The sequence below is a fragment of the Bubalus bubalis genome, chromosome 9 (assembly GCF_019923935.1).
Source record: "Bubalus bubalis isolate 160015118507 breed Murrah chromosome 9, NDDB_SH_1, whole genome shotgun sequence".
NCBI lineage: Eukaryota > Metazoa > Chordata > Mammalia > Artiodactyla > Bovidae > Bubalus > Bubalus bubalis.
This window is the reverse complement of record NC_059165.1, coordinates 88835506-88856024: the sequence shown is the minus strand read 5'-3', so window position 1 is coordinate 88856024 and position 20519 is coordinate 88835506. Positions and strand designations below refer to the sequence as shown.

General features: G+C 43.9%; 1 protein-coding gene and 1 non-coding gene across 2 annotated transcripts in view; one reads left to right on the top strand and one right to left on the bottom strand.

The window, feature by feature from the left end:
- The window catches only part of LOC102414203 (prolyl 4-hydroxylase subunit alpha-2), a 147924-nt gene extending 146734 nt beyond the window's left edge, over positions 1-1190 (top strand). The window contains exon 11 of the mRNA XM_044948719.2: positions 1147-1190. Coding sequence (XP_044804654.2) covers positions 1147-1190 — 44 coding nt within the window. The remainder of the gene's footprint in view (positions 1-1146) is intronic.
- Positions 1191-1838: 648 nt separating this feature from the next.
- Positions 1839-1945, bottom strand: LOC112587216. Its single transcript, XR_003111732.1, has one exon. It is a non-coding gene; the product is annotated as a U6 spliceosomal RNA (small nuclear RNA).
- Positions 1946-20519: the final 18574 nt, after the last annotated feature.

The window sequence follows — 20519 nt, the reverse complement described above, 5'->3', positions numbered from 1 at the left end:
GTAAGATGGCCTGGTATATCCATCTCTCCAAGAGTTTTCCACAGTTTGTTATGATCCACACAGTCAAAGACTTTAGTGTAGTCATTGAAGCAGAAGTGGGTGTTTTTCTGGAATTCCCTTGCTTTCTCTATGATCCAGCGAATGTTGGCAATTTGATCTCTGGTTCCTCTGCCTTTTCTAAACCCAGCTTGAACATCTGAAAGTTCTCTGTTCATGTAATGCTGAAGCCTAGCTTGGACGATTTTGAGCATAACCTTATACTAACATGGGAGATGAGTGCACTTGTCCGGTGGTTTGAATGTTGTAATGTACTGAATGTACTAAAGTACTGCCCTTCTTGGGAATTGGGATAGTATGTAATACCATTATGTAAATATGATTTTCTTTTCCTGGAAGTATGCACATTTCTTTTTTTCCTAAGCCATTAGTGTGGAGATCTGAGTCAATTTACTTAGTATTTGAGTTTGAGATCATTTTTAATTGCTATATTTTGCCTTCAGTGTACCTTCAGCTTCAAAACATTTTGCTTAGGAAGAGGCTAAGTTTCCAGAAGTTTTTTTTTTTTTTTTAAGTATTCCTGCTTCGCTTGCAGCTTTGAGACTTCCCAGTGTACTTGTACCTCAGGATTTTCTTGATGCACTCTTGCCCCTTCCCTAGCAGTAATCTTCTGTTGTCTGGTACTAGGCTTGGTGAAAAACATGTGCTCATGTGTCTGGTACTAGTCTAGTGGTGGAAACCAATGGGAATCCTGTGTTGTCCTGGTCCAGCCTCAATTAGAGAGTTTGCAAACTCTGTTGCCATATGGGAGGTCAGGAAATGATCTGGCCCCAAATCTTTAGAAGTGTTCTACCATTGTGAGAGGTTCATTATAGTATCTCCTGCCCAAGACCCACCAAAGATACAAGGAAGAGTTTTGAATGTCATGGAGAGGAGGGTCAGGATCATTGAGAAAGCCCCAGGGACAGAAATAGTCTCTCCTGTGAGCAGGAGAGGTGTGAATTTCCCTTGTATCCATGACTCCCAGGAGTCCCATACTCTCATGTAGCCCATACTTTGCCTTTAGCAATTCATTGAAAAGTTGTGTGTGAATTCTTCTTACCTTCTTCTGTGGCGCCCAGTGTTTGATTCTTTTGTGTTCTGTCACAGGTAAACATGTGCTCATGTTCCACCTCTTAAGTGTTGGCACCTGAGTTTCCTTAGATTTTAGCTCTTTGATTGCTCTGTGACCTCAGTTCTCTGATGGGTCCAGTAAAAGTTACCATTTTATGGTTTATCCGGCTATTGCTGTTGTGTTAGGGTGTGAGCAATACTCTTCCCAGCTTTCTACATCCTAGAATTCTTTGTGTTTTGAGAACTTTTTTTTATCTAATCCATTTCATATATGTTTAATATGTAGCATGATAATTGATGTTGCCTTTCATTTACTAGCAATTTTGATTCCCTCTTTGACTTACAGTTATTTTTTAACATACCTGTTTTTTACTGGTGTATAATTGCTTTACAGTGTTGTGTTACTTTCTGCTGTACAGTGAAGTGAATCAGCTGTGTTGTTGTGCTTAGTTGCTCAGTTGTTTCTGACTCTTTGCTACCCCATGCACTGTAGTCCACCAGGCTCCTCTCTCCATGGGATTCTCCAGGCAAGAATACTGGAGTGGGTTGCCACTCCCTTCTCCAGGGGATCTTCCCAACCAAGAGATCAAACCCAGGTCTCCTGCATTGCAGGCAGATTCTTTACCATCTGAGCTACCAGGGAAGCCCAAATCAGTTGTATGTATACATATATCCCCTCTCTCTTGAACCTCCCACCCACCCCTATCCCACCCCTCTAGGTCACCCCCAAAAATACAGAACGCTTCACAAATTTGCAAGTCATCCTTATGCAGGGGCCATGCTAGTCTTCTCTATATCATTCCAATTTTAGTATGTGTGCTACTGAAGAAAGCACTGATATACAGTTATCTAGATAGAGACTTTTAAAAAGTCACTGTCATTCTTACGATTTTTGGACCAGAATGTATATTCAGAATTTATAGGATATGTGTTTAATCTCTGTGAAGCCAGGTTTATTAATTATTAATAATAGACAAATTCTCTGTATCTTTGTCTGCTTGATCTAAGATTGAAAAACATATGTTAAGGTGTCCATTATAGTAGTAGCTTTACACTTTTTAAAAATACTTTTCTTTCTCCCTGGTTATTTTAGTTATAATTTTGTAAGCTATTTTCAGCCCAGAAATACTTATGAATGTCTTTGTTTTGGAATATCAAGCAAGGTAACCCTCTGATTTAATTCAGTTGGGTTTTTTTTTTTTTCTATGATAACTTCTAATTTCTTGTTTCTTGTATTTTTGCCCATCTCTTTATTTTTAATCTGTTTTCTATATCCATTGAAAACTCAAGTACATATTTACTGTCCTCCCTTCCCTAGACTATTGACATAGGTTTCCCATCAGTCTCCTTCTTCTACTTTTACCTTATTACAGTCCATTCTCCAGTCAGCAGCCAGAGTAATAATTTTCTAGCTGAAAGCTCTCCTGTGAGTTCTCTCACACTTACACTTCTTCCCATGCTTTTGTTATGTAATCTACCCCCGCCTACTTCTCCAGCCTCATCTCACCACACTCTCCCCTTTGCTTCCTACGCTCTAGCCATACTGGCTTTATTTCTTTTCCTAAACCATGCTGTGCCTTTACTTAAGGGTTTTTGCACAAAGTAGTTTCTCTACCTAGAAGGCTTTGTATCATGACTATTGCCCTCTTTTCCTTCAAGACTAAATGTATTTGTCACCTCAGAGAATTCTCCCTAAACCTAAAGTAGTTAGGTTTATGTCAGTTTATGTCAGTCAGTAGTTCTGTCACCAAGTTACTCTATTATATCGCTTCATTTTTTTTTTTCTTTAAAGCATTTACTAGCATCTGAAATATTTCTAATCATTTATTTGTGGAACTCCGTGAGAGTGGGTACCTTGTGTGAGCTCTTTTCTGTTTTATCCCTGGCACCTGTAACCCTGTACATCTCAGGGAGATTTACTTCAGCTATTTCTTTAGGTCTTCATCTAATCAGTTCTCTCCTTCTAAAATTTCTTTTTGTACTCACTTACCTTATGGCACCCCACTCCAGTACTCTTGCCTGGAAAATCCCATGGACAGAGGAGCCTGGTAGGCTGCAGTCCATGGGGTCGCTGAGAGTCGGACACGACTGAGTGACTTCACTTTCACTTTTCACTTTCATGCATTGGAGAAGGAAATGGCAACCCACTCCAGTGTTCTTGTCTGGAGAATCCCAGGGACGGGGGAGCCTGGTGGGCTGCCATCTGTGGGGTCGCACAGAGTCGGACACGACTGAAGCGACTTAGCAGCAGCAGCAGTACCTTATCTGGAGTTCTTTCAAATGCCATAATTTTCTTCTTCATATGTTTTCCCTTGAATTTCTCAGAATTCCTTTTTAAGTTTGTTTACTAATATGCTGATTCTGTTTTCTGTAGTACCTAGTTTTTCTATTTACTGCTTCCATTGGGATTAAAAAATCTGCAATTCCATAATCACATTTTTTTCTTACCATATTTTTTTCGATTATTGTTTCTATTGCTATAATGTCCTTTTGGAATCTGTTGGAAAAATTATGCAAGTTGGGTCACTTTTTTTGAACTGCTAAATCTTTTGTTTGTCTCACATTTTTCTTTATTTGTTTGCTTTTCATTATGGAGGGAGACCGGATTGATACCTGATTTGCCCAATAGTAGGAATTGAGATGACTTTGCTGTAGATTGTGTCTGTCCTCCTTTAGTGCTTTCAGGCTACTGACATGAATAAGAGCATTACAGAGAGTGAAGTTATGGTAAAGGGAATAGTCAGGTCTGATATGGGGAATGGTCTTTCTTGTCAAAGGAAAACTGTCTAGCCTTGAAGAATCAGAGGAATTGAGAATTGGTTTAGCTGTATGTGAAGATGAGATAAATGTATTACTGCCTGTCCATTATCTATATTGACTCTGGCAGAAACATCTAGAATGGCTCCTGGCACAGAGTTAATACTCAGAATGTTTGTTGAAATGAACCAAAGCACCCTAAGTGATTGATTTACACCTGGCTCTGTGCTGGGTGCTGTAGGAAATTCAGAGATGATAATCCTGTTCCTGTAGTGGGCTCTATCTGGTAGAAATTATTACCCATTTGAAGAGTTACAAACAAAGGAATAAATTTATCAGTAAATCTAGGTGTGCTAAAAAGGAGGGAGAGCTCCTTTTGAACTGATTAGTTGGATAAGTCTTCCAGAAGGGGACAATATTAGCTGGCTTGTAAAGTGGTAGGAAAAAGGAAGGATGTGGTTAGAGTGAACTAGCTTGTGGGAGTAGCTGATATAAAGATGGTGTAGAGGCCCTAATCAACATGATGTGTGTGGGAGAAGTAAAAGGATCAGTTCATCTGGAACATACAAGACATGGTTCGTGAGCCTTGGTTACTAAGCGTAGGATTTTATCCTTTACCTTGTGACGGCTGGAAGGTGTTAGAGGCCGCTCAGCCAGGAAAAAAGAACTGTGGTTAGAACTGCTTGAGGAAGCTCCACTCATAGTTTTCCACTGGTGTGGGATGAACAGAATGTAAGATGTCTCCTCTTGTATTTTTCCTCCTTTCACCTCATCTGCCTCCTGTCTGTGTCTTCTCTTTCTCCAACCTGCATCAGTCTCCTGGGATATTCCCTGGAATGACTTCTGATTCCTACCATTTCTGAAATAATAACATGGCAGTACCACACTCCTTACTTGCTGGTGGCTACTGGAGTCTGGGCCCTGAGTAGTATGCCAGATACTCTGGTACTATGCCAGAAATGTTTGAGTTCTCCAAAGGGAAGTTCTGCATCCTGAACTCTGACCTGGGAGCATGCAAAGTGAATATCACTGTCTTGTCATACGGCTTATGAAAATTGGCCTTAGGAAAAGAAATTAAAAAATAGAAGGTAATTATTGTTACTCCATGCCTTGGGGATGGTTTTCATTATCTGAAGAGCTACCTTGCATAAAAGGCCCAGGAGACCATACAGTCTAATATTTGGAAAGTTGAGGCATTTCTCAACCCATAGCTCTGCCTCCTGAGTCACTGCCTATGGATGATAGGGAAGTCCAGTCCCAACACTGTGTCCAGCCTGGTGCTTCCTTGGCTGCTTGCCAAAGTGGGCTTCTCACTAACAGGAATGAAGATGAAGATTTCATCATCATTAGGATTACACTCTTCTACTAATTTTGTTATACCTGTTCCACATCTCTCCATTTCACTAATATATGCCCTTTTCTAGGGTTTTTCTGAAAATGTCACTTGGCCAAGGGTTTTGTTTTTTGTTTTGTTGTGAGCAGCAGATGCTTGAGAAGATCTGAGGTACCACAGCTGTTCTGTGCTGTCATGGCACTTGCTCTGAGCTTTATCCATCACCAGTGCTTTGTTTCTCGTGTGTTTCACAGTGTCTTCTGTACCCTCCATGGTGCATCTTTTTTTTTTTTTTTTTTTTTCATGGTGCATCTTATACCCCTTGGCAGACTCTGCCTCAAACAGGACAGAGTCAACCTAGAACTGTGCTGTCCAGTACAATAGCTACTAGCCATATGTGGCTATTTAATTAAATATAGCTAATCAATTAAAATTAAATAATATAAAAATTCACAATTGTCTTAACCATATTTCAAGTGTTTGATAGCCACATATGGTTTGTGGCTTCTGTACTAGACAGTGCAGATAGATAATTCTCATCATCACAGAAAGTTCTACTGGAATGCTGGTCTTGAAAAATATAGAAAAATACCAACAGGACTGTCCGGGTAGATGTAGGTACTCCAAGGCAGGTTCAAGTTCTTCGTTGCCACTATGTGCAGCAGATGTACCTACTTCTTTGTTATTCTAGTTGTCTACAGGGACATCTGATAACTATTAGACACACACACACACACACACACACACATAGACAAAATTGCTTGTTAATTCTCACAGACTGGATATTCTAAACCCATCAGAAAAAAGAGAAGCATTTTCCAAATTGTTCCATAATTTTTCTTAACCACAATATAGTTAATACCTCATGTTATTATACAATGAAGTCCTTTCGCTTTGTGCCCCTTTGGTCCTGTCATAAAGAAAAAATAAGCCCACTTTTTGAACCTCTCTTCTTTAATGTCAGGTCACTTGACTTTAAAAGGATGTAATAGAAGCGTTCCATATTCATTCCTTTTAAGAGCCTGATAAAGTACTCACCTTCTTAGGCTCTACCGAGGTTCTGGAGGTCGAGACCAGGAGTCTCAGCATTGGGAAGGCCTTCTTGGATGCTGCAGTCTTTGTCATTTCACACCTTAACCTCAAAGGAAGCCCATTTTCCTGGGATGGAGCACTTTAGTTCCCACAATTCTTCTCTGAAGTCACTGGGGAGTGGGTGGATGGTTTGTAGAGTGAGGGCGATGCTTTGGTCTGAACTTTTTGAGTAACCTTAGGAGTGGATCTGCTAAAACCAGAGGGTTTTTTTTCTTTACCGCACCACCCCCAGGATTCCATTTCCTGCACACGTGGCATCAGCCCCTCTAGTTATCTTGACCCAGGCCTTTGGACCATGCCTTGGGAGGGCTCTGCCATCTGCATTGAGCTCCATTTGTACCTCTCCAGTGAAAACAATGACTTTCTTTGCCCTGACCTGGTAGGAAGGCTCTTTCCTCTCTTACTTGGTTAACCAAAGTGGGAATTAGGATTACTACCCCTGTGGGTAAAAGACATTTTTCTCCATGTTGGAGAAAGATGTAGGTAGTGGTTTCATCTGCCACTGTCCATGGATGTGAGTAGAACGTCCTCCTGATGCATAACCCTGCTCCTGCCCTTGGCCCTTTCCCAGGTCCTTTACTATTTTGACTTTCTCCTCATGCCTTTTTCTTACCCTGATGCTGTCCTAGACCTTTTTTTTTTTTTTTTTCCTGTTCCTTCTGTTGCCCCTGTTTTAGCCACTGCCCTGGACTCAAGGTGAGTTGAGGGAAACAGTCTCTCAAAATCTGGGCAAAAATCCTTGGGATGTGAGGTGAGCACATGGGGAGTGGCACACATGATCTGAATGCTAGTATTTGCCTGCCAGGGCTGGACCTTCCATGGCCTTCCCTCCTTTCTGTTTTTGAACTTCTTTCATAAGAGGAACCTTTATCTATCCAGGACTTTATGCCTCCCCCGCCCCATTCCCTATTTAGGGACATGCAGTTGTGCTGCAGGAGAGAGCTGGCCCATGCCCCCCTTCAGGGGCCAGGGAGGTCCATGAACGTGGCAGTGAGGCCTGAGCAGGTACATGACAGGTAAGCAGAGACATCTGGAGTCTAGTCAGTCATGGACCGCAGAGCTCCTGCAGAAGAATAAGGCTCCAAATTTTAGCCTTTGCTTGCCCAACTCCTCATGATTTAATAAAGAATAGTTTTATCTTTTAATTACCCAAGTGATGCATGAATACGTTCTCTTCTTGTAACATCTTACAAGCGAGAATATTATCTTCCTGTAAAAACAGCAAGAAAGTTCATCCTGATGATTATAAAATTGTAAAGCTAAAGTGCTCTTTGATTGCCTCATCTGATCCTAATCCCCTCTCCAAGTTCCTGCAAGTAACCACAGTTCTCAGCTAGCAGTATATCCTTCCAGATCTTTTTTTAATATATTTACTTACTGACCTTGTGTATCTGTTAAAAAAAAAAAGATAGGATTCTTTTATGGTTTCTTCTTTTCTTTCCTCCTTTGTCTTTCTTTTTCATAAATGATGTACTGTATGTTATCATTCTACAGTTATCAGTCAGTGATATGTTAGAGATCTTTCTATGTTGGTTTAAAGAAAGCAAGTGCATTTTGGAATTGCTGTATGATATTATCTAGCATGAACATACCTCAGTTTATTTATTCACCTCTGGGTGATGAAAATTTTATGTGTCTCTAAGATTTCAGTATTACACATGGGATGCAATGAATATTCTTGCATATGCTTCATTAAGCTCACAAGCAAGCATAAATTACAGACTCATGGGGGTGTGTGTGTGTGTGTGTGTGTGTGTACACACACACATATTTAGTAACATCTGTCAACTTGTTCGTAGAAAAAAGTTAGATCCACTAAAAGCCACTAACATCACGTACCTGCCAAGAACCTGTTAAAATCATAGGCTTCATGTTATCAAATGTCACGTGCAGAATTTGACTGTATTTCTCAAGTTCCTTAGTGATGCTAAACATCTTTTATATATTTATTGGACATTTTTGTTTCTTCTGTTAGTTTTTTTAGTTGGTTCATACTCTTTTTCTGTTGTTTAGATTTTACTTGTTAACTTTTTAATACTCTTTATATTCTGGATATTAATGATTTCTATTATACATGTTATAAATCCTTCCTCCCATTGTTTCACTTGTCTTTCATTTTACAGTATCTTTTACTATACCAAAATGTGTGATTTTGATGGAGTAAAATGATCAGTTTTTAAAGTGACTTGATATTTTGTGTGATCTTATTTAAAAAGGATTCTTATTCCCTCCAGGTCATAAATGTATTTTTCTATATATTCTCCTATGTCTATTATTTATATTTAGGACTTTAATATCTCTGAATTTATTTTATGAATGGTATGAGGAGGAATCTATCAATAGCTTTATCTTTTCAACTAAGTGATAATTTTGTAGAAGCTTTGTTGATTGTCTTCACAGTACCCCTTCTTCCCTCCTCCCTTGCTAACAGCATTCCGAATTTCCTAGATGTGTAGTATATGTGCAATTGCTCTCACCCTCACCCCTTAATGGAGAAGGAAACAACAACCCTCTCCAGTATTCTTGCCTGGAGAATTCCATGGATGGAGGAACCTCATAGGCTACAGTCCATGGGGGTTGCAAAGAGTCGGACATGACTGAGCGACGTTACTTTCTTTCTCTTTCACCCCTTAAAGTAGCTTAAGCCAATCAATGCATCCCATCCACCCTGGCTACAGGGTACGAATGTTCCAAGTGGGTAAATGACCCTTTAGAGATTAAGACACACGAAATAATGTTTGCTATGAGCTTCTAACAAAGAGGTTTTCTTTTCAGTGTTGGCTCAGTTGCTACTGACAATCATCTTACTCCCACAGGGGAAGCTAATCTTATGATGAACAAATAAAGTAGAAGACAGAGAAGAGAAATGAGGTTCTTGATGATGTTATTGATGTACTGGGCCAATCCTGTTCCAAAATCTAGCGTACTTCTGAGCCACTACTTTTTCTTTATTATTTAAGCCAGTTTGAGTTAAGTTTTACTTAAAACTAGAAGTATTTCTAACATTGAATCACAATCATCTCAATACTCTTCATTTAAAGATTAGTGTGTATCACATGTTTAGTTATGTCCAACTCTCTGCAGCCCCACTGACTGTAGCCCACAAGGCTCCCCAGTCCATAGAATTTTCCAAGCAAGAATACTGGAGTGGGTTGCCATTTCCTACTCCACGGTGTCTTCCTGACCAGGGATTGAACCCACGTCTCCTGCAGCTCCTGCATTGGCAGGTCAATTCTTTACCACTAATGCCACCCGGGAAGCCCCATATGTTTCACAATTACATGGAAGAGCACTTGTGGTAGATTTAGGCTTGCTTACCAAAAGAGTATGCATGAACAGAAAACGCTAAGACTCCATAGCTAGGTAAGGATAGGTTACCCATAAAACTAGCAACAAGAATTTTCAAGACCTAGAATATACATATTAGGACTCTGTGGTATGACTTACTGAAGAGCAGAATTATTGCTTCATTTGGTAGTGTGAGCTGTTTTTGGTACATAAGAGGGATTGCAAAAGGCAGTGAGTGCTCTTCTGATCTGGCAGACATGTCAGTCTTTGCAGGTTGTCAAGACCATGAACTTGAGGGATTCATTTATAAGAAAGCAAGAAATGAGGATGCATCCACCCCACATGTATCCTCATCGCACTAATGTCCTTCGTGTTCCTAATTAGTAACTACTTTAGGAGTAACCCAAAATAAAACTGACCTTAAAAAGAGTCCAAGTCAGTATTATCACTCATCTCAGAATCTAAACTTTATCTTGCCCCCATAAATCCCTTAAATATGTGGGCTTTGTCTGGACTCTTCATTCTGAGTTACTGGTTTGTTTATTTATTTATGTACCAGTACCACACGGTCTTAATTCCTCTTGCTTTATAACATACTTTGAAATTATACATGGCAAATTTTCCACCATAGGTCTTCAGAATGATCTTCAATATTCTCCATTATGAGTTTTAGAATCAATAAGTCAGGATTGAGGAGATAGATGTTCTCTGGGGGTCTTGATTTTAATAGATTAGGATAGTTTGGATAGAATTTATAGATTAATTGGAAGAGGACTGACTTGTGATATTTGGGAAAGCTGCTAATTTTTTGCTTACTGAATTTATACCTGGCCACATCGTTCAGCTCCTGGGTTTTCTGTGTGAAGTCTGACATCATCGAGAGGTTATATAGTAATAGCAATTAAGAGTACAGAATCTGAAGTCACACTGGCTCCTGGGTTTAAATTCTGGCTCTGCTGTTTACCAGACAAGTATCTCAGAATTTTTATTAGTTTCCTCATCTATAAAAATGGCTGCTATAGTAATACCTACCTCATAAGGTGGTTGTTAGAATTAAGTGAGTTAAACGAGATACATAAACCATTTAATATAAAGCAAACAGTGATAACAGTCATCATCATTTATCTTAAAATAAGTTTATTGGATTTTTTTTTTTAATCCTCATACCTGTTTTTCTTATCTTAATGCACTGACTAGGACTTCAGTATGTGTAATAGCGTGGGTATTGGATATTGTTGTCTTATTCCTGACTTCAGTGGAATTTTTTCTGATGGTTGACTGTTAAAATATATTGCTGTAGATTTCTAGTATAATCCTCGGTCTTATTAAGAATGCTTCCTGGTGGTCCTAGTATACGAAGACTTAGCTGAAGCAGTGAATGAAGGCCAAGCCCTGAGCACTAGGCCAGTCTTGCTTGCAGCCTATTAGGCATAAAGTACCCAAGGCTACAAGACAAGAAGAAACAAGGCTGCAGATGCTTAAAGCGGGCCAGACACCCACCTTCCTTTGGTGGAGAGTCCCATGCTCAGAAGGGGCATGGCGGAGACGTGCTTGGGCTATGCATGTGCTAGTCTATCTGTAGCAACAGTGAAGGCCCTGGCCTGTGTATACAAGGCACAGGGAGGTATGTACATGTGTGCTTGGCTGCATGTGTCTGCTCATGATGGTCCTGGTTACTGCAGCAGTAGCCTCATAAGTCCTGCTTAGCTGTCATTTCTGTATTATGGAGAGAGGGGCTCCTGACTGCTGTATCTCTTTTGGATTATCATAGTTTTCTATGTGCAGCACCCCTGTTTCACCACCCCTGTTTCACCCACCCCCTAGAGGCTGTCAGGGTGATGACTGAAGCATCAGACCTGTGGTTTCCGTAACAGGAAGTGATTTAGATGCTGAAAGCTAATTTTAGATGAGTTGATATGATATGGGGTTTTCAAAGAATGTTTCAGGGGTGGTTTCAGGCTCAAGGTTCAGCCCCCAAGTCTTTCTCATATACAAGGGGCTGGCAGTTTCCCACTGTCATTGTCATTGTCTAACTGCATGAGCTCATGCCCAGCTGGTCAACACTCTTGGGTGGAAAGCCAGGGCTGGTTTTCCCTGGATTCCATCCTGCCTGAGTCATTGTTTTTGGCCTTGAACTCAAGGCAGACTCTTGTGACTCAGCTGGCTCTAGGCCAGGCCAACTCTAGGCTTCTTATCCCTGGTAAGGGCTGCCTGGAGGCTCTGAGGGTCCTGTCAGGACAGGACCATCTACCTCCGTCCGGGCTGAGGTGTGGGCCAGTGGTGAGATGAGGCTTTCCGGCCAAGAGAAGTGAAATTTTGGGTGGCAGGCATTTAGGTGGGACATTTTCTCCAGGTCAGCCCTTTCTTGAGCCTCTTAGAAGAGAGGACACAAAACCCTAGAGATTTCATCACTGCTTGGCCCTGGAGGGTGGGACTCCTGCTAGTAGCAATAGACATAAATGCAGAGAAATAGGCACAGAGCTTTCAGAGAGTCCTGTCTTCTTAGAGCTAAATTCCCCACTGTTTGGCACCCTCAGAGCTGAATGGTTTTTATCTCTGCCAAGGCCTCAACACAGGAAATAGGAGACAGGGGCCCTGTGCTCGCCTCCACAAGGACCTGCAAAGCCACTTTCATCTGTTGTTGTGTACCCTAGGGCTTCCACAGCAGCCCCTGTGGCAGAGAATGGTGCCCTCATTCTCAGGGAAGACAGGCCTCACTATGGTGATGGAAATAGCCCAGGGTTACACAGTTAGTGTGGGTGGCATCAGAGCCAGGTTATATGCTGACCCTTGCACCATACTGCCAACGGGATGCCCAGCATTCATATAGCCATCAGGTTATATGCTGTGGTAATGGAGATGGCCCAGGGTTACAGAGTTAGTATGGGTGGCATCAGGCATCAGGTTATATGCTGACCCTTGCACCATACTGCCAACGGGATGTCCAACATTCAGGGAGGGAGCTCTGCATGTCTGACCCAGGTATCAGCCAGGCATGAGCCCCAGCCACAAGCCTGGGACCTCTCAGAAGCTGAAGGAAAGATGATTAAAGTTTCTGCCAGTGGCTAATCTACCCCTTGCGCTGCTTTTGGGTTAGGTGTAGCCTGGGAGATGAGAGGTGAAACCAGGCCTGTAGGTCTTGGTTGATACATAAAAGGAGACTCTCCTGCCCCAGAGAGGCTGTAGACAGACTTTTGGGGGGCAAAGAGCAGGAAACCGTCTCTTTGGCCTCCATAGCCACTTAATCCCCTAAGGAGGATCAAGGGGAGAAAGACCGACTACCAGCTCAGAACCAGGGCCAGGCTCAGACCCAAAAATGATAGGAGTATTCTCACAAAAGCTCCAGTGTTTGCAGCATATTGATATAGTTTGATGGTGTATGAGCTAAGGCCTGCTTTGAGAGTTCCATAGAAGGTGTCTTTGACCTATTTTCGAGGGCTGTGGTGGAAGGAAGAATTTTTGGCCACATCATAAAGAGTTTTGTGGCCACCTCTGATAGACCCAACTCAGGAAGTTGTAATTTTCCACGATTAGGTTATTAGTCACCAAGGTGATCCCTGCCCCCAGCTCCTGGCTCCTGCTCCTCTGTGACAGGCTGACAGAGATGGCATTCCAATGTGGCAGTCCTGCCTCCTCAGGTTAGACCTCAGCAATAGGCCAGGAGCCCTGGGTCCTCTGAGCACTAAGGTTAGAATTCTCTGTGTGCCTGCCTTGTTTGTGGAGCTTGTTCAGAGACAACTTCTTGAGCAATTTTTAGTTTGAGCAAGAAATCCCTTGATGATCTCAATGAAGGTATATAGGTAGAGAGTAGCTCCCAGAAAATCCACTGAAAGGAAGATCCATGTGCTCTGTGGACTTGTGAGAGCCCAGTCTATGACCTTTTGGGGGCATTTTCATTTTAAGGAAAGAAAAGGTCTTAAGACAATACATTAATTGAGGTTTTTGATAAAGCACTTTCAGGAAACTATACAGTATTCAGAGTTCCTTGCTTATTAGAAAGATGGGACTGTGTGGTGTTTACAGTTGGTTCCCCAGGGTGGACCTCATTCAGGGAGGTTGAGTTAGGCACAGCTACCCTTCTGTGGGAGTTTTACCTACTCAGCCTCTTCTTCTAAATTCCTGGGTTGTCTCATCACAGCTCCTGGGCTCCACTGTGTGCCTCTAAGGAGCATTTCTGCTCCTGGAGTTGGTAGAGCACTGCTAGGCTGAGGGCTGAGAACTGGCCCCTGAGCCTTGCCCCCAAAGCCATGGAATAGTCATGCATCTGGATTGCCAACTGGTGGCATTTTCCTAAGTGGAAAGGACTGGAGTGGCCTCTAGACAGGCCTCTCCTCCCTGAGCTTACAACTGGCTCCAACTTGTCCTCTGTGATGATCTCTCAGTCAGGGCATGACAGGAATACAAGCAAGCAGGAGTTGCTGCCTTTGAGGCAGGCAGAATGGGGTGCAGCTGAAGGAACTGATCTTTTCCTGGTCTTGTTTCTATCAAAAATAGTCTTAATGTGGCAACAGGAATTTGTTTGTTGGTTTGCTTGCTTGTTTGAAAGTACCCTTCTTTTTCTGAAGTCTTGGATGCTGCCTCAATTCTGGTGGGGCCAAAAACTGGCCCAATGCCCCAGATATTTGCAAGTCTCCAAGGCCCTTTTCTATGCTTATGAAGTGACACAACCCACTCACCTACCTTGCCATGCTCCTGATACCGATGTAATTAGATGAGAAATAATCTAGCCTCCAAGCTTTGGACCGCCTTCTTAAGAGTGGACAGTCTTCTTGAGGGAGAGAATTCAGGAGGAGGATGACCTGCCTCACATGGGAAGCGGAAGCAGCAAACAAGCTGCGGCATCCAGGGCAGGTTTAGCGAGAGGCTTGTCAGGCAAGTGGCGGTTCACGTACAAACTACAGACAACAAATCAAGAGGACAGTTGGGTAGAAGAGAGGTGGCCACTCTGCCCTCAGAAAAACAGGACTCCAAGTTCATAAGGAAGTGACTCTTTTGAATAACATAGGTGGGCCAGCCCCAGACATTACTCTAACGTTTCACAGACATCCTTTTCACAGTGTTTCTCATGCTCCACCTTAATCAACTGATACCTTTCGGGATGACTCAGGGCCACTGCTCAGGCTGGCCGCTGTGCTCTGACTCCAAGTGAGGTTACAGGTACAGCTGGAGGTGGGCCTGGCTCTGAATTGGGCAGCCATCCCTAAAGAGTCCCCAGATTATCCTGTAGGCAAAAGTCCCATAGTCAGTTTGCTTTTGGATCCTTTGCCTCTTTCTTTCTAAGAGACATTCGGTAGAAATAGCCTGAGTTTTAGAGTCCAAGGGACCTGGCTGCAACTCCTAACTCAGCCACCTATTAGTTGGCAGGTCTTAGACAGTGTACTAACTCTTCATTTTGCCCCAGTTCATTATTCATTCGTTCAACATTCATTGCTTGAGTCTTCTGTGTACTGGGTACTTGTTTAGGAACTTGAGTGTCATCAGTAGAGGGAACAGAAGTATTCCTGCCTTCAGAAATGTGTATCATAGCATGGGAGACACAAAACAACCAACAAGCTTGATAATATGTTAGAAGGTGATAAGTGCTGCAGATAAAAAAATAGAGCAAGATAAGGGGGGTTTGGGGTGCTGGGAGTGCTGATAGAAGGGACTGCAGTCTCAAATAGGGTGGGCAAGGCAGATCTCTTCGAGAAAAGAACATCTGAGCAAAGACTTGAACGTGGTTGAAGAAGTTTGGCTGTTCCAGACAGAGGAAAGAACCAGTGCGAAGGCCCTGAGCTTGCTGTGTTCCGGGAACAACAAGGGAGCCTGGCAGGCCTGGAGCAGCATCAGTGAGGGGGTGGGGCAGAGGGGAAAAGACAGAGAGGTAATGGAAAGATGAAGGGGCAGATGACGTTGGGCCTTGCAGGCCATTGTGGGAACTTTGGCTTTTGCTCTGATAAAACACAGAAGAGTTCCATAATCTAACCTAGATTGTAACAGGATCACTCTGGCTGCTGAGTTGAGACTAGACTATAAAGCAGAGCACGGATAGAAGCAGGGAAATTAGCCAGGCATCCACTGAGGTTTATTTTAGGTAGAAGATGAACCAGCTTGAACCATCATGGGTGCAGTAGAGATGCACCTATATAATATCCTATTATATATATTATATTATATTATATATAATTTGAAAGAAAAACCATCAGGGTTTTCTAATGGATTAGAAGTGAATATGAGAGTGAGCAGTGTTGACTCCAGGGATTTTGCCCTGAGCAGCTGGAAAGAAGGGCTTGACACTGCCTGAGATAAGGAAGTCTACAATAGGGCAGGTTTGAAGCGGAAGATCAGGAGTTCACTTTTGAATATGTAAAATGGGATCGTGATATCCACTTCATGACGATTAAATAAGATAATATGTGAGGATTAAATAAGATAATGTGTGGAAGTTCTTAGCTGTCACACATAGCTAGCTCTCAGTAAATGTCACTTTCTCTTTTCCTCTCTAAGACAGGTGGATGAAGCATGAGCAATTGGGGGTCTTGTAAGTCATTTTGACTAATTCCTTTTCTGTAGATACAATGAGCCGGTCAGATGCCAAAGCAGTCTCCTCCCCAGTGGTTTTCTCACACTTTAAAAAACTTTCACTGTTGCTTACAGGGTCTTTTCAATTTGTCAAAGGTTTCTTAGCGTTGTTGACACACCGGCGTGTTGGTGAGTTTCTGCATTGGTGGCACCTCAGGGCCCAGGCCACCTCTCATCTGTGCGCTCATGCTTTCCACATCAGTCACACTGCAGATGTCAGCCGAGCAAGAGGCAAGACCTCATAACAGTAAACAGAGACTAAGGGAGGAGTTTCTTCAGAGTTATACTTTTTATTATCAAATGATAGTTCGCTGACATAACATTAGGTCACAGCTTTCTCTTAACTCTTTGAATCATTTGTCCCTGAATAAAGCTGCTGGCATGTGGCACATTTCAGTTGCTGAATGAACAAAACAAAAAAGTTATAACATGTACAATAAGACTTATAGAGTCAAGAATAGAGAAAGAAAGAATGAAGGATGCTAACCAAAGAACCATCTCTGGATACGGGTTGCTGTTTTGCTTTACTTGTTTGGATTTTTAGCAATAAATGTATATCATTGTTAAGACAGTCGAGTCATTTTTAAGAAGTCTATGAAATGTTCAAGTAAGATTCATGTGGTGCCCATGTGATGGATAGGCTTTCCCGTGAGGTGTTTTCACTGGTGACACTGTTTTATCTGAGGGACAGCCTGCCCCTGCTGAATGCAGTGGAACCAGCCAAGGAAGGGCACGTGAGATGATGGTAGCTTAGGGAAAGAGAACGTTCCCCAGAAGCACCCAAACTTCCCTCTTCCACTGAGGTTGGTGACTGCCAAGACCCAGAGCTGTGCTCGCTCTCACTCACCTGCACATTCTTGGAGAGAGCCTTTGCTCCAGGCAGAAAGGTATGAGCAACTCTACACTGATTGATGGTGTGAGGACTCCAGGTACATAGGGAACATCTTTGACAGCTTTAGAATAACAAAATCTTCACGTCCAGAAGTTCTCTTTGAGGGCCGTTGATAGGACTGGCATATATGAGAACAGTGATCCCATATTATTCTCTTTCAGTTCTAGATATTTGGTTTGTGGGCAGCTGCCATTGTGGGCATTTGCAAGTGAATCCCTAAGATACAGGTCTCTTTGACTTGTAAAATAGTAAAAAGGGACAGGCTAAGTTCCCCTGTAGTTTCTCAAGAAAGCTATCAAATAGTGCAGAGCAGAGTGTTTGAGCACCTGCCTTTGAAGCCTTGGGGTGCTCTAGATTGGAAGCCCATATCTAACAGTTTCCCTAAGTCTCATTCTTAGAGTCCAGGGTGGTCCATTTCTTGAAGATGACTCAATTCTCATACTCTCTGACCTTTGGCATCCCACTAAATTGGTGGGTGCCAAACTGGTGAGGGAGAATATCACTGGATAGATCACAGATGCTCAATCTCCCCCCAGCCACTGCCGCTACTGCCCCCCAAAGTGAGGTATGCTGATGGGAGTGACTTCAATGACTATTTTTACCCCAACACTGAATGCCCTCAAGGGGCCTCTGCCTCAAACCTGACTGATGTTGCTGTTTATGCTGCAGTTGTCTTTGTTTCTGCCCCTTTCGTCTCAACACCTCAGCCCTCCTGCTTTGAGATCTTTGGGGCTTGGATGCTGAGTAAATATCCTTCCCTTGGCAATGAGCAACAGTACAAGCAACAGGCCTCTGCCGACCGCTGACTGTTCCTCCTCTGGCAGCCATCCTCCCCTGGCCCTGTGTTGCTCACCTATGTCTGACACTTTTCTCTGCTCTCCCATGACCAGGAGATCAGAAGCTGCTCCAGGTGGGAAGGATACCAGCTTAGGTGCCTGATGACCAACTTGCTAGAGCTTCAGTGGGCATCGCTCTCTGGGTGTCAGCCTGGGTCATGGCCCAAGTGCTGAGTGGCAGGCAACTGATGGGCAGCAGCTGTGGCATCCACGCTTCGAAGTTCCAGGGGTTTGAAGTACTGGAACAGCAGGAAGAAGAGTACTCACTACATTTCAAGCCCAATTTCTCATATGACCAGAATTAGGATGCCCTGAGAGTGAGGACAGAGCCTACTGGGTCAGGTCCCATGTGCACTCCCAGTCTGTCCCCACCTTCTTCTGAATACTCTAGCTCTGTCCAGGGGCATTCAGCAGAGGCCTCCAAGAGGCCAGGTCAGTTGAGGAACAGAGGGTGGGAAAGTTGAGGCAAGTGGTATCCACCTGCCGGGCCGATGAGCACCACACCCTGTTTCCCAGCTATGCTCCATCTTCTGCTCCCTATTCCCTGTGACCCCTTTCCTGACCCCTTTTCCCCCTTGATACCCCTGCTGTCCAGATCATCTCTGGCAATCTCCTCACTGATCCCCTTTCCGATGCTTTTGGCCAGCACAGTAGCCTGTGTGATCCTTTAAAAGTATAAATCTAGCTCCTTCTTGTCAGGTCTCAGCCAGATGTCTCCTCAGAGAGGCTGCCATTAGTCACTCCAGAGACTCCATACCATCATCTGTGTTATTAATCTTCATTGCTTGTCTCTTCTGACATTGTCTGGGGAATGCTTTTTGTCTATTGCTGTCTCCCCCGCTAGAATGTAGGCATTGAGAGGACAGTCTTGTCTTCTTATTTCCCACTTGTCCCCAGTGCCCAGCACAGTGACTATGCAGCAAATAGGTGCTTCAGTCAGTATTTATTTGTTGAATGAATGAATCAATCCATTCATCCACTTATCTGTCCTTCAAAAGAACTTGCATTCCAGTCCCTAGGCTGTTCGGTAGTCCTTAGAGTGACCTGGGCACTGAGTGGAGAGGAGAGAGCCTTTCTTGGTGATGAGCAAGGCACAAACCTGCTATGACCCTGGGAGATGAGGCTAGGACCTCTTAGCAAGGTAGCAGTCAGCCAGTGGTAGGCCATGTGTGTCTTTAAAAGCAGCAGGAAGCTGGGCTCTGAGATAAGAAGCGTGACTGCCAGTGTGATAAAGGTGGGGAGAGGGCCAGGGAGCAGAGAAATGAGGCTGCTCTCTGGGGATGCCCAGGCCTCTGTGGCTGGCCGGCCAGCATCACACACTTCCTGTGGAGAACAAGGGGAGGAGATCCCCTGTGAAGGCCCTGGAGCTGGGGCTGCCCCAGGTGTCTCACCCTTGTCCTCACTGAGGCGACTGAGACATAAGACTGCTGTCCTTCATATCTGTCATTCATGGATACTTGGGGACCTGCACTAGGGTATGTGCTGGATCCACGTGCTTTCAACTATCCTGGCTCCCTGGGTTCCTCTGTGTTTTAGTCTCTCTGTTAGTAAAATGGTTCCACCACACTGATGGTTGTGAAGAATTTGGGACATCTGGGAGGAAGGTCTCGGTAGGCACTGGGGCCTGAAGGCTCAAGGAGTGAGGCTGTGGAAGGCTGAGATACGAGGTATTAGTGGGAGCCTGGGGTGCTAGATGGGCCAGAAGGCTCACACAGAGGGTCCTGAGGCAGGCAAGGGGGAGACACTTAGAGGGCCCAGGTCCAGCTGGCATCCTGATGCCACATAGTCAAGATCTGCCATCCCTTCTCAGTATCTTATCCTGGCTGGATTATGCCAAGTGGCAGAGAGGGCAGTGGAAGAGCACCTTACAAGGGGTCTCAGAGACTAGGGTCCAAGTCTTATCTTTGCCACTCTGTGGCTTTATAGCTCTGAACAAATTATTTCTCTGCTAGCAGCTTCAGTTACGCCATATGTGAAAGAGTGGGGTCATGGTCTCACATGATTGTGGTGAGCATTAAAGAAATGATGTAACTCATTCCAGTGACTGTATGGACTTCAGCTCCCCATTCCTACAGGGTCATCTTCTGGGGGTGCAGATGGTAGGGGAATCTGTGGACAGAAAACCTCTGTCCTGACTCAGTGGCTTGCCCCACCCTAGCCTCTGGCCCAGATTCTGGAGGCCTTAGTCAAGGGGTGGGGGCCAGAGCTGGGGGTTTCCCTGTAGGCTCCATGGGATAGAAGCACTATAGCTCACTGGAAAGCCCTCAAAACAGCTGGATATAGCTCTGCCTGAGAAGAGCTCAGAACTGCCAGAATGGACGGGTGGACCAGTTGGACCTGCCTCCTGGGGAAACCCAGGCATGAGCTGGCACCTGGACCAGAGGACAGTTCCTGTCCATCCTGCTCCAACAAGGCTCTGGGGAAAGCTTGGGAAAGGAGGCTGGGATTACCCACAAGCAGAGGGCTTCTCTTACCTGAACCTTGCTCAACATCCCACTGGCCCAAAGGTTCCAGCCCCAAGGGCCTGAACTACAGAAGCCTCTTCCACTCACATCCCCTCCTCATTCCCCATCATCCCCCACCCCAGCTGCCCCAAGACCTGCCAGTAGATGCTGCTTCACTCTGCACTGACCTGCTCTCCAGGATCAGG